The 13,679-nt window shown below is 37.4% G+C and overlaps 1 protein-coding gene across 1 annotated transcript in view; it reads left to right on the forward strand.

Moving 5' to 3' along the window:
- The window catches only part of SPIRE1 (spire type actin nucleation factor 1), a 203,270-nt gene that overhangs the window by 82,092 nt on the left and 107,499 nt on the right, over positions 1 to 13,679 (forward strand). The window contains 2 exon segments of the mRNA XM_021683011.1: positions 4,302 to 4,379; positions 4,381 to 4,536. Coding sequence (XP_021538686.1) covers positions 4,302 to 4,379; positions 4,381 to 4,536 — 234 coding nt within the window.

Here is a 13,679-nt window from a genome sequence, read left to right on the forward strand (position 1 = left end):
TTAACCATGGGCCACCAAGTTACCATGTGACTTGAGTTGCCCTTCATGAACTGGGTATTATCTGACCCTTCAAGCCATGAAGTTGGGTGAGTATAGGAGCACTGCATCATCATTTGGAATGGTATATATGAGATTGGGTGCAAGTAGGCCCTGAAAGTACTGCCCTCAGAAAGAACTGCACTTCTGCTATACTCCCTTTTCTTTCCTAGTCTATACCTATTTTCCTTGTGGGGAGTTCTACAATCAGTTGACAAAAGAAGAGAAGACTTGGGCCTGGTTTACAGATGGTTCTGCATAATATGCAGGTGTCACCTGAAAGTGGAGAGCTGCAACGTGGAGCCCCTTTCAGGGATGTCCCTGAAGGAGAGTGCTGAAGGGAAATCCTCCCAGTGGGCAAAACTTTGAAAAGTACACCTGGTTGCGCACTTTGCTTGGAGGGAATATGATTGGCATATTGGTGACAAGGAAATCTGGGGAAGAGATGTGGATAGACTTCTCTGGGCAAAAAAAAAAAAAAAAAGTGAAGATATTTGTGTCTCATGTGAATGCTCACCAAAGAGTGACCTCAGTAGAGAAGGATTTTAATATTCAAGTGGATGAGATGACAGGTTCTGTGGACACCAGTCAGCCTCCTTTCCCAGCTACCCTGTCATCACACAGTGGGCTTGTGAACATGGCTACAATGGCAGGGATGGAGATTTTGCAGGGGCTTATCAACATAGATTTCCATTCACCAAGGTTGACCTAGCTTTAGCCACTGCTGAGGGCCTAAGCTGCCATCAAGCAGAGACTAACACTAAGTCCTCAATATGGCACTGTTTCCCTGGCTGATCAGCCAGTTACCTGGTGGCAGGTTGATTACATTGCACTGCTTCCATCATGGAAGGGGCAGCACTTTGTTCTTACTGGAAGAGTTACTTTTGATACGGATTTGCCTTCCCCTCACGTAGTGCTTCTGCCAAAACTACCATCCATGGGTTTACAGAATGCCTTATTCACCATCATGGTATTCCACACAGCATTACTTCTGATCAAGGAACTCTATAGGAAATAAAGTGTAGCACTGGGCCAGTGCCCATGGAATTCACTAGTCTTACTATGTTTCCCGCTATCCTGAAGTAGCAGACCTGATAGGATAGTAGAATGGACTTTAAGGAGGCTAAGGAGATGTGTATGAGTGCCGAATTCACAAGGGGTAAACTTGTGATGGTTAATTTTATGTGTCATCTTTTGTTAATTTTTTGAGTGTAGTTGACACACAATGTTACATTAGCTTCAGGTGTACAGCATAGTGATTCCACAAGTATATACATTATGCTATGCTCACCACAACACTATTACAATATCATTGACTATATTCCTTATAGTGTGCCTTTTTTAAAAAAGATGTTATTTATTTATTTCAGAGAGAGCGTGAGTTGGGAGGGCAGAGGGAGAGGGAGAAACAGGCTCCCCACTGAGCAGGGAGCCTGACACAGGGCTCGATCCCAGGACCCTGGGATCATGACCTGAGTGGAAGGCAAATGCTTCACCTGCTGAGCCATCTAGGCACCCCTATGGTGTGCCTTTTATGTGACTTATTCATTCTATAACTGGAAACCTTTATCTCCCTTTTATGTGACTTATTCATTCTATAACTGGAAACCTTTATCTCCCATTCACCTTCACCCATTGTACCCATCCCCCAGCCCCCCTCTCCTCTGGCAACCACCAATTTGTTCTCTGTATTTATTTATTTGTTTTGTTTTTTAGATTGCACATATATGTGCACTCATATAGTATTTGTCTTTCCCAGTCTGATTTATTTCACTTAGCTTAATACCCTCTAGGTCCATCCATGTTGTTGCAATGGCAAGATCTCATCCTTTTTTATGACTGCGTAATATTCGTGTGTGTGTGTGTGTGTCATATCTTCCTTATCTATTTGTCTATCAGTGGACTTATGTTGCTTCCACATCTTGGCTATTGTACATAACTGCAATAAACATAGGAGTACATATATCCTTTTGAATTAGTGTTTTTGTTTTCTTTGGGTCAGTATGCAATAGTGGAATAACTGGATTGTATGGTAATTCTATTTTTAATTTTCTGATGAAACTCCATACACTTTTCCACAGTGGGTATACCAATTTATATTCTACGAACAGTGCATGAGGGCTCCTTTTTCTCTGTCTCCTCGCCAACATTTTTGATTTCTTGTCTTTTTTATTTTAGACATTCTGACAGTTGTGAGGTGATATCTCATTGTGGGTTTGATTTGCATTTCCCTGATGATTAGTGATATTGAACATTTTTTTCATGTATCTGTTGGCCATCTGTATGTCTTTGGAAAATGTCTATTCAGGTCCTCTGCCTGTTTTTTGATGTGGAGTTGTAAAAGTTCTTTATATATTTTGGATAGTAACCCTTTACCGATATCCCATTTGCAAATATCTAATATCTAAAGTAGGTTGTCTTTTTGCTTTGTTGATTATTTCCTTCACAATGCAAAAGCTTTTTATTTTGATGTGGTCCTGATTATTTTTTCTTTTGTTTCCTTTCAACTTTGAAAATAGGGATTAGAGTTCCAAGTAAGACTATACAAATCAATGAAAATATTCTGTATTTTCAGTGAGAAATAGTAAAAAAACAGTACTGTTTAAAAATCAGAAGTTGAATTTTTAAGTCTTATATTCGTTTTGAAACTCGTGTTGAGAAAATATTATTTCACTTGATATGGTAGATTTCAGATTTTGTGGAGATTTTTTGAGTGAACGCCCTGAATGCTTTTAAGGACTGTAGCATATGTGATGACAATAACTCTATTGTGTTTAGCTTGTCTTTAAAACTTCTGACTTTTCCTTTTCTTTGATACCACCTAGACAACTTTTTAAAAAAGACAGCACTGATAATGGCTACAAGTGGAATAAAGAAAAGGATAGATCTGTTTGTTTGTTTGGGGGGGGGTAGCTGAATAAGCATTGGAAAAAAGAGACCTAGGGGCAGGAAAGAGAGGGAGAGAACATTTCCTCTCTACCTATTGTAAGTCAGATACATACTAGGTACTTCCATTCATGTGAATGCCATTTCGTCTTAAAATCTCATGAGGTGTAGATAATCATTGATACTCATTTTACAGATAAGAAAAATCATGACTAAAATAAATAATTTGCCCTGAGTCAAATGGTTAGTGGTAAAAGTCAGGATTTAATCCTAAATGATTAATGGTAAAGTCAGCATTTATTATTTTTTTAAAAGATTTTATTTATTTATTTATTAGAGAGAGAGAGATAGCCAGGGGGGTGGCAAGAGAGCAAAAGCTGGGGGGCAGGGAGGGGCAAAGGAAGAGGGAGCAGGCTCCCGGGGATCCCGACCTGAGCTGAAGGCAGACACTTAACTGACTGAGCCACGCAGGCACCCCAAAAGTCAGCATTTAATCCTAAATCTTTGGCTTTGTTGCCTGTGTTCTTCCCCACAAAATAGCTAAGGTGAAATGAGCCATTAACATTGCAAAATAAAACAGAAGGGCTGTTTATATGTGATTTTTCTGAGCAGAAAAGAAAGGCTATGTTGAGGAATAAAGTAGAATTCCCTATATTGGCAAAAGTCTGGAGCATTTGTGAGGGTGATATTAGACAGTGATATATACCTGGTGTTCCTAAATCAGGTTCATATTTCACAAGGTACTATTGGTGGAGTTGTGGGGGTAGGGAGGATTATCTGTGCACCACATTGAATTCAGAGTTTGAAAGAGTCTTTCATTTGTTTGCATCACATGAGAGATGTTTCCAATAATTAAATGGAACTCAGTGAGCATTGTGTATCTATATATAAGTAGATTTTGTTGTTGTTGTTGCTTAAGCTTAAGTTAGCTGCTACTAGTAACTGAGTTTTCAGTCTCTCAGATCCCTGGTATTTCTTTGAAATTGACTTTGATAAACACCGGTGTAAGAGTTCTTTGATAGCTCTATCTGATCTCAGAAATATCTTTTGGAAATTTGGAAAATTAACCTGGTTAGTATTTTATATGAATGGATAATATAGATTTTAGTATATAGTATAAATCTAAGAAAACAAAAAGAGTTCATGTATTGTTATATACTGGATTGAAGAAATCACACAAAAATTTCCACCTGGGATTTTTTTTTTTTTAATGCATAGGTGAGACTTTTAAATATCTCCTCAAATCTAATTTGTCACCTGTTTCTGAAATGGAATAGATTAAACCTAGCTTAAGTGTCATACTAAATATTTTATGCCTTACATTTAGTTCTGTAAAGCTGTTTAGTCATCTCCATTATCACTTTCTTTAATGTCCCTAGGTTATTGAATCTCTGGGAATTGTTATTTATAAAGCACTGGACTATGGTCTGAAGGAGAATGAAGAAAGGGAGTTAAGCCCCCCCCTTGGAGCAGCTCATTGATCACATGGCCAATACGGTGGAAGCTGATGGCAGCAACGATGAAGGCTATGAGGCTGCAGATGAAGGCCTGGAAGATGAAGAAGATGAAAAGAGAAAAGTCTCAGCCATCCAGTCATATAGAGATGTCATGAAGGTAAAGAGGCAATTGACATAGTACTTGTTTTTTTGTTTCTTGTTTTTTTTTAAGATTTTATTTATTTATTTTGACAGAGAGAGAGACACACAGTGAGAGGGAACACAAGCAGAGGGAGTGGGAGAGGAAGAAGCAGGCTTCCTGCTGAGCAGGGAGCCCAATGTGGGGCTCGATCCCAGGACTCTGGGATCATGACCTGAGCTGAAGGCAGATGCATAATCAACTGAGCCACCCAGGCACCCCAGTACTTGTTTTTTTTAAGAGTTGTTATTTCACTTTAGACTTTTTTAAAAATTTTTTATTTTATTTTATTATGTTATGTTAATCAGCATACATTACATCATTAGTTTTTGATGTAGTGTTCACTTTAGTCTTTAACTGTAGAGAACAAATTGGTGGTTACCAGAGGGAAGGGGGGTGGGGGTGTGAAAATAGGTGATGGGAATTGAGGAGTGCAGGTGTTGTGATGAGCACCAGGTGTTGTATGGAAGAGTTGAATCACTAAATTGTACACCTGAAACTAATACTACACTGTATGTTAACTAAGTGGAATTTAAATAAAAACTTTTTTAAAAAGTATATGGGAAAAAGTAAGTTACAAACTGAAAAAAAAAAGCAAATGGGAATTCAGCATTTGATAATAGTTCATAGATAGACCTTCAGCTATTAGTGAAAGGAATAAGGAACTAAAATATTCCTGGTTTTGTGATTTGTTCATACCCTCAACATAGCCATTTGTGATTGAATTATAACTCTCAAAAAACCACTTTTAGATATCATATACTCCTTAATATTACATATTCTACACCAGCTTAACTGAGCATGATGTCTTCAGTTGACTTCTGCATTTTCCTTTTTATGGAGTAAATAACAACTGTGATCCACTAATTTATATGAAGATTCTGCATCTGAAATATCACAGCTGATTGTCTTAGCTTGTTTTCTTGACCTACTTAGTGAAATTTATATGTAATAAAACAAGTTTTATAGCTTGAGTTGAAATTTTCTCCTTAAACTTTCTGTGTACTTGAAGGACATAATGCTAAATGCACAGAGATTAAAATTAAGATTCGTCACCTTAGTCTTAAAAGAGCATTCTGTTTAGAGTTATTTACATATGGTGTTTACTAGATTTTGTAAGCAGTATTAGTTGTATATCACTTATTTTCCAACTTTTTAAAAAGCATCCCAGAGACAGGAATAGAGAGGAAACTTGAAGACAGTACTTTTCAGGTGTACTACAGCATACCCTGCATCTTGTCCCTTCTTAGATAATAAATTTCCTGAGAACTCTAGAACAGGACTCTACAGTTATGATGCTTATGAAATTCACATACATTCTTCAGCTCTTTTAATACTTGCAGTACTTTCATTTTATTTTATTTTATTTTTTTTTAAAGATTTTATTTATTTTTCAACAGAGGGAGAGAGACAGCGAGAGACGGAACACAAGCAGGGGGAGTGGGAGAGGGAGAAGCAGGCTCCCCACCGAGCAGGGAGCCCGATGTGGGACCCGATCCCAGGACCCTGGGATCGTGACCTGAGCCGAAGGCAGACACCCAACGATTGAGCCACCCAGGCGCCCAGTACTTTCATTTTAAATCAACAGTGTATGAGGTAAAATCCTCATATATGTACAAATTGGAATTTCACACATTTAATTCATTTTATATTTTCTAGATGTTAAAGAATACTTTGAAATATATATATATTTAAGACAAGATAAAACTTTCTGCAGCCCACAAATGACTTACTTGTTTCATTGTAGACCAATGATAATGATAAAAAGTGAAAAGTAAAAGATTTTCCATTAAGGCATAAACCTACTTATGTCTTTATTTTTTTTTAAAGATTTTATTTATTTGACAGAGACACAGTGAGAGAGGGAACACAAGCAGGGGGAGTGGGAGAGGGAGAAGCGGGCTTCCTGCCGAGCAGGGAGCCCGATGCGGGGCTTGATCCCAGGACCTGGGACCATGACCTGAGCCGAAGGCAGACGCTTAATGACTGAGCCACCCAGGCACCCCCCCTACTTATATCTTTAAAAAGTTTTTTGGTAGGGGGTATGTAGGGGGCAGTGAACAGGGAGTGGTGAATAAAGAGGAGAATACCCACCTGACCAGTAGAATAATAGATGTCATAGCCAGATTGCTCTCTTATGCTACAGATTTAGAAGATGAGGGCTAGAGATTTATTGGAATCTTACAATTCTTATTCAATGACATTGAATATATTAACTTACAAAACAAAAATTCTTGGACATTCAGCAATTTGAACTGGTAACTTTCATTTCATTTTATTATTTTTTAATTTGAGCTACTACGTTTGGCCTCCTACCTATCTTCTTACTGCTTTCATAATATGAAAAATAATTAAAAGGGTGTTTACATATCATAAAACCCATTATTCATGGCCATATAGTGATATATAGAGTTTGTGGTTTGATTAGTGGGTTGAAATCTTCAGTTAGTAAACTGACTTCTTGTTGGAAGAGAAGACAAGAATTAACTGAAGGAATATAGCTGCTTTCTCCTTGTTTGAAGTGGAAATATGAAACTACATTTGAATAATATAAATAATAGAATACTTAGGAACTTGGAGATAGCTTGTTTTTATGTCTTAGTGAACAAGAACTCTTTAGTGTGTAACTTCTCCCCTGAATAGTCATTCTTATTCTACTAATATTTTAATTTATGTTTTAACATGATATTATTTGAAAAGTGCTCTCACATTTGTTGTTTTCTGAGCCTTACGATAACACTGTGAGGTAGATTGGGAAGACATTTTTATGCCCATTTTACACATGGAAGAACTAAGGCTCAGAGAGCCTTCTCCAACTTCACAGGACAGAGTAAGGGAGAAGAAGAAGGGTACATGGTGGTTAAATTCAGAGGCTTATACTCTGGTAGGCCTGGTTTTGCCATTTTTGTACCAACTGTTGTGGCCCTGGATTATTTAATCCTATGATCCTTATTCTTTTGTAAAGTGAGAACAATATCTGCCTGATTGAATTTTTGCATATAAAATTAGATGACATAATCAATATAAAGTATTTAATATAGTTCTTGTCATGAATAAAAACTTAATAGCACTTACTATATGCCAGGCATTTTTCTAGGTGCTAGGGACATACTACCAAACAACATACAAGTGGTCCCTACCTTTACAGCTTTTAATTGAAATGGAGAAAAACAGAATATAAACAAATAAAGCATAAACACATACATATAATGTTTTATGACTCATTTCAGGGCTTTTTGCCATTGCATATAAATCAGAATGAATTGTAGTCACAAATTTATGTCAGAGGTAGAAACGTTCTTCTCTTAAATTAAAAATATAACACCTAAAACATTTTCCTTTAAGTATTTTTTTGAGAAACATATATAACCAAGTACTTAATACTTTCAAGAAGCATTAAGGAAAGATCATTTTTAAAAATTATTTTCTTGGGGTGCCTGGGTGGCTCAGTTGGTTAAGTGTCCAACTCTTGATTTTGGCTCAAGTCACAATCTCAGGGTCATGAGATTGAGCACCCCCCCCCCCCAGTCAGGCCCAGCGCCCTCAGGGAGAGTCTGCTTGAGATTCTCTCTCTTCTTCTGCCCCTCCCCACTCTGCGTGAGCTCTTGGTCTCTCGCCTTTTCTCTCTCAAATAATAAATAAATAACTCTTTTTTAAAAAATTACTTTTTTATCTGTAAATACATTCTGGAAACTATTCATTCAATTAACATGAGTCAAAAAGAAAAGATTGTAGATGTGAAGGAAAAAGTGGTGATGATGGAGTGCGAAGTGTGCAGGAGTGGAAGATCAAAGAGACAGGGTTAGGGATGATGAAAGAGTAAGACTTGAAATGGATAGAAAGGACAAGTTAAAAAAAAGTGTAGAATCTAGAAAAAGTGTCTGAGAAATGACTGAAATTAATGAGAATAGTATATGAACAAAGTTCTTCATTTGGAAATGAATGTAAAGTTCTCAGTTTATTTACACACTCATTTACCTCTTGAAATATTCATTAAGCATTTAGTGTACCTTCTTTGTGCAGAGTGCTCTGTCAGCACTTAGGTTGCTGAGATTAACTAGGATTAAGTGAACCCCTGTGAGTTAAGTATTATAGACCAGGTGTGTAGGAACATACTAGCCCATACACTACTCTTGTGCAAATTAGCGATTAGCAATAGACATTCCTGCTTCAAGATACTTTACTTCCATCTGTAAGAGAATTGTTATAATAAATAGAAATTTGCAATGTCTGTTTTGTAGAGGATGTCATTCTAGATATAGTACCCTCATGAACATTCTGAACATACCAAAGTGGTGGTCCAAGACGTACATGAGATGCTCAGGGAGCACAGAGAGAAGCAATGAACTCAGCCTGGTGGATTCTGGTGCTCTTATACAATCCAGTCCCCCTAATAATTGGGGAATGCATATAAAGCAATACCATATGCAACTCTTTTGCAAGCAAGAATTTACTTTTGTTGATATCTGAAATTAATGGTAAAGTTTTTCACTTAATAATTGATAGCTGTAGTGTAAATTTTCATAGCCCTTATATAAAATAATTTGACAGTATATTAAAATGTTTGAAACTGTTCACAATGTATAATAGCAAAGGCTAGGAACATCCTAGATGTTCATTAATAGGGGAATCTCTAAGTATCACTCCCCACTAAAAGAATCCCAGGATTCCTTAGAGAAATGGCTAATTCCAGATCTAGGAAGGAAATATATAAAATAGCCTGGAACAGCCTATCATACCAGAAAACAGACTACCCAGGGTTACTAAATTGTATAAAAAGTACTCAGAAGCCAACTCAAAGAGGTTCCCGTTGGTCAAAGATGGAAGAATTTGATCATTAGTAAGAATAATAGCTGCGATGGATTAAAAAACACATCAAATATTCTGATTTCCATGAACACATAAATGATAGTAAAACTCTCATTGGTCACATTTAGAGGCTGTTAGGGAACCAACTTATTTCAAGAATTGGCAGATAAATGGAAAGCATATTCATCCTGCCTTTTCCATACGAACCGGCACCTTAGGGTAACCAATTATTTTCGTACAAGTTTCTTTTTATAAAAGTATTCCAGCTAATATGTGAAAATGGAATGATAGGAATTGCAAAATGGTAATATTCTATTTCCGAAGAAAGAATAGTAGTAATCATTGTGTCATCAAAAGAGACCAACAGACTTTATGCGCCTCCTGATGGAAGTTTACAACATCACTTAGGAAGTATTCTTGCCAAATAAGCAAACAAAAAAACCCCCCTATCTTCAATCTGGTCAAGGCTCCAGATCTAACTACCAATTTTCAGGAAATCCAGAGGATACAGAAGCATTTTAAGTAACATCCTAAGGATGCAATCTGCAAAATCCAGATTGTGGGAAACTCTGTAGGACAAATCATATAATATCTTCAATAAATAAATTCAAGAAAAATGGAGGGGGAGAGAAGAAAAACTTAGATTAAAAGAAACTTGATACATAGCATCCAGTTGCAGCATGTGGATGTTATACGGATTCCAGTTAAAAGAAATGAATTGTAAAAATGTGTGTACATATTTGAGGTAATCAGGAAAATTTGGCCTCTTATGTTATACTTGATACTATTAGAAATTACTCATATATTTTTGTAAGATTTTGGGGCACCTGGATGGAGTAGTTGGTTGTGTTGGACCCTTGGTTTTGGCTCAGGTCTGATCTCAAGGTCATGAGATGGAGCCCCAGTGCTAAGTGTGGCGTATGCTTGGGTCTCTCTCTCCCTGTGCCCCCTCCCCACTAAAATAAAGAAATAGATCTTAAAATATATATATATTTTTATTTTTAAGTAATCTCTACACTGAAGGTGGGGCTGGAACTCACAACCCTGAGATCAAGAGTTGCATACTCCACTGACAAAGCCAGCCAGGCGCTGCAGAAATTAGTCATATTTTTAATATGATAATAGTATTTTAGTTATTTTTTAAAGAGCATATGAAACTCAGCTATCTGGGATTTGCTATCCTGGCGGGTAGGGCTGAGCAGGTGAGGAAGTAGATTAAGATTGGCCATAAATGGATCATCATTAAAGTTGGGTGATGGGTACATGCTAATTCATATATGATTCACCTAGTTTTGTTTTGAAGTTTTTTCATATAAAAAATTAAAATATGTAAAAGTGTCCAGAATAATCCTTTGTGATAGTAATACCAATGGTAGAAATTTCTCAGGGCACCTGGGTGGCTCAGTTGTTAAGCGTCTTCCTTCGGCTCAGGTCGTGATCCTGGGGTCCTGGGATCGAGTCCCGCATCAGACTCCCTGCTCGGTGGGGAGTCTGCATCTCCCTCTCCCAATCCCCCTGCTTGTGTTCCCTCTCTCGCTGTGTCTCTCTCTGTCAAATAAATAAAATCTTTAAAAAAAAAAAAAAAAGGAAGTTTCTCATGGAGGTTAAGTTTTTAGTAGCACGGCGCCCCGATACAAGCGGATGCAACTGCGCATGTGCACCCCATGTGTGTTTGGGTTGTGGAGTGGCCTTCGGTGGTCTCCTCTGCAAATGGGCTTTGTGGCCTAGTGTCCCCATCCCCGCCACCTGTGATCCCATGCCAGGGCATGGAAGGGGTCGCCACCAAGGTTTCCACCAGCCCACAAGCGACAGCATGGCAGCCAACCCCTCCAGTGGCTCTTGCTCATGGCCACCCATGACTATTACTGGCACCACCTGGGTTCCGCTTCCAGTAACAGCTCCAGCAGAAGTGCAGACTATCCTGTGGAAGGCATTCCTCACCACGCAGGTCTCCCCAAGGCCAACCCGGTCACTGGTAGGCAAGCTTCTTTTCCCACAAGTCTACTCTCTTGTTCATGGCTACAGTGTTGGAGTCCCCAGAATCCTTGGAGTCTTCCCAGGCCTCCAGCAGGACAATCACCTGTGATTTAGCTCTGGAAGCCATGAGGAAGCAGCCTGGTGGCCAGCCTGGCAAAACCAACACTGGGCTCCAATCCTGAGTGGCCAACACCAGGCTTCAAAAGGCACTAGGCTCATCAGACCCCACCCCTCCCCTCCCTTTAGAATAGGTAGGTTGCAGCAAGCAGAAGCAGTTGCGCTCTTTTATATCAATATAGCAAAACACCAAAAAGGAAGTTGATAGAACCCCACTCTTTTATTATCCAAGCCACAAACTTTCCTGATACCTTGTAACTGTGTACCTTGCACCAAGTGGAAAAAAAACTCCAAGGCAGCCAGTAAAAAGAAAAAAAAAGAAAGAAAAAGAAAATTTTTAAATTGAGATATAATTGACATATTATGTTAGTTATAGGTGTACAACTTAATGATTTGGAATATGTATATATTGTGAAATGATTTTCATAAAAAGTCTAGTTAACATCCATCAGCATACATAGTTACACATTTTTTTCCTATGATGAGAACTTTTAAAATTTACTCTTTCAGCAAGTTTCAAATGTACAATACAGTATTATTAACTATGGTCACTATGCTGTATATTACATCCTCAGGACTTATTTTATAACGGTAAGTTTGTGTCTTTTGACTTCCTTCACCCATATTGCCCGCCCCCCCCACACACACACCCCTACCTCTGCCAACTACCTATCTGTTCTTTGTACAAAAAGATTATTTGTTAAAGTTTTTACTTAAATTCCATTTAGTTAACATACAGTGTAATATTAGTTTCAGGTGTAGAGTATAGTGATTCAACACTTCCATACAACATCTGCTCATAACAAGTGCACTCCTTAATCCCCATTATCTATTTTCACCCATTCCCCCACCCACCTCTTCTGGTAACCATCAGTTTGTTCTCCGTAGTTAAGAGTCTGTACAAAGAGATAACTTTTAGAAGAAGAAAATGTTACATGGATACATTGAAGATGTGTTTTGCAGCATTATTTACACTATTCTAAAATGAAATAAATGGCAAATAAATGATTACCAACTAGATGGACTATTATATAGTCTCTAAAATTATAATTCGCTGAGTTATTTAGCAATATGGAAAATTTCTGCTTTAAAATAGAAAAGAGACCATGAAGTTCTGCATATACTGATATATGGATAAAGAATGAAAGAAACTGGTAATTTGAAATAGTATATTAGTGGTGTTGTGATTCAGGGTAAACCATTTAGCTTCAGAAATTCCATTCCTCTTATTGTTTACCATTTATATAATAAATAAAAGATTGTAAAATTTTAGTATATTAAGTATGTTATTGGCCATGAGTAGTCTTACAAGTTATGCTTTCAGTGTTAATTCATAATTTAAAACAAAATGTGGCATGTTTCTGCAAATATAAGCATAAAGTTTACACAATAAGCCCTGCTTATAAAAAGCTAGCAGGTTTTTGGTTTGCCGTGTAATGTCAGAATTTGCATACAATTTTGAAAACTCCTCAGGGGAAAAGTTTAAGAAAAGAATAGTACTGTAGAATGTGATTTAAAATAGAAACAAGATTTATGTATTTAATTTTATTATGCCAAACTAGATTAGCCCAGTGCAGAGTTTGTCTTCATTTTAAAAATGTACATGTATTACAAATAGCTGATACAGGGTGCTTGGGTGGCACAGTTGGTTAAGAAACTGAATCTTGGTTTCAGCTCAGGTCATGATCTCAGGGTCATGAGATGGAGCCCCAAGTTGGGCTCTGTGCTCAGGGGGGAATCTGCTAAAGTTTCTCTCTCCCTCTGACCCTCCCTGCACTTACTCTGCTCACATTCTCTCTCACTCTCTCAAAGAAATAAATTTCTTAAAAGAAACCAAATAGCTGATACAGGATCAATCTATTATTTTCATTTATGTATGAAGGTGGCATGGGTTTAATGGAGCATATACAAGCTTGTCATTACTGAATTAAGATCCTGCGAACATAGGTTAGTTGGGTGAACAGTGTTCATCAGTCAAATTAGAAAGACTCCAAAGAAGGAAACTGCAATTCTCTGTACTTCAGAATGTTGTGTTCTTTAAGTTTTGAAATTTGCTGGGAACATACTAATTTGTTTTTTCTGATTTAGGCAAAAATTTAGTAACTTATCCTAACTATATGATGCTAAATTTAGTGAAGATGTTTTTTATACAGTTTTTTGTTTGTTTAGTTGTTGATTTCTTATGATAAATATATGATTACATTCATTAGGCAAAACAT

The sequence above is a fragment of the Neomonachus schauinslandi genome, chromosome 14 (assembly GCF_002201575.2).
Source record: "Neomonachus schauinslandi chromosome 14, ASM220157v2, whole genome shotgun sequence".
Lineage (NCBI taxonomy): Eukaryota > Metazoa > Chordata > Mammalia > Carnivora > Phocidae > Neomonachus > Neomonachus schauinslandi.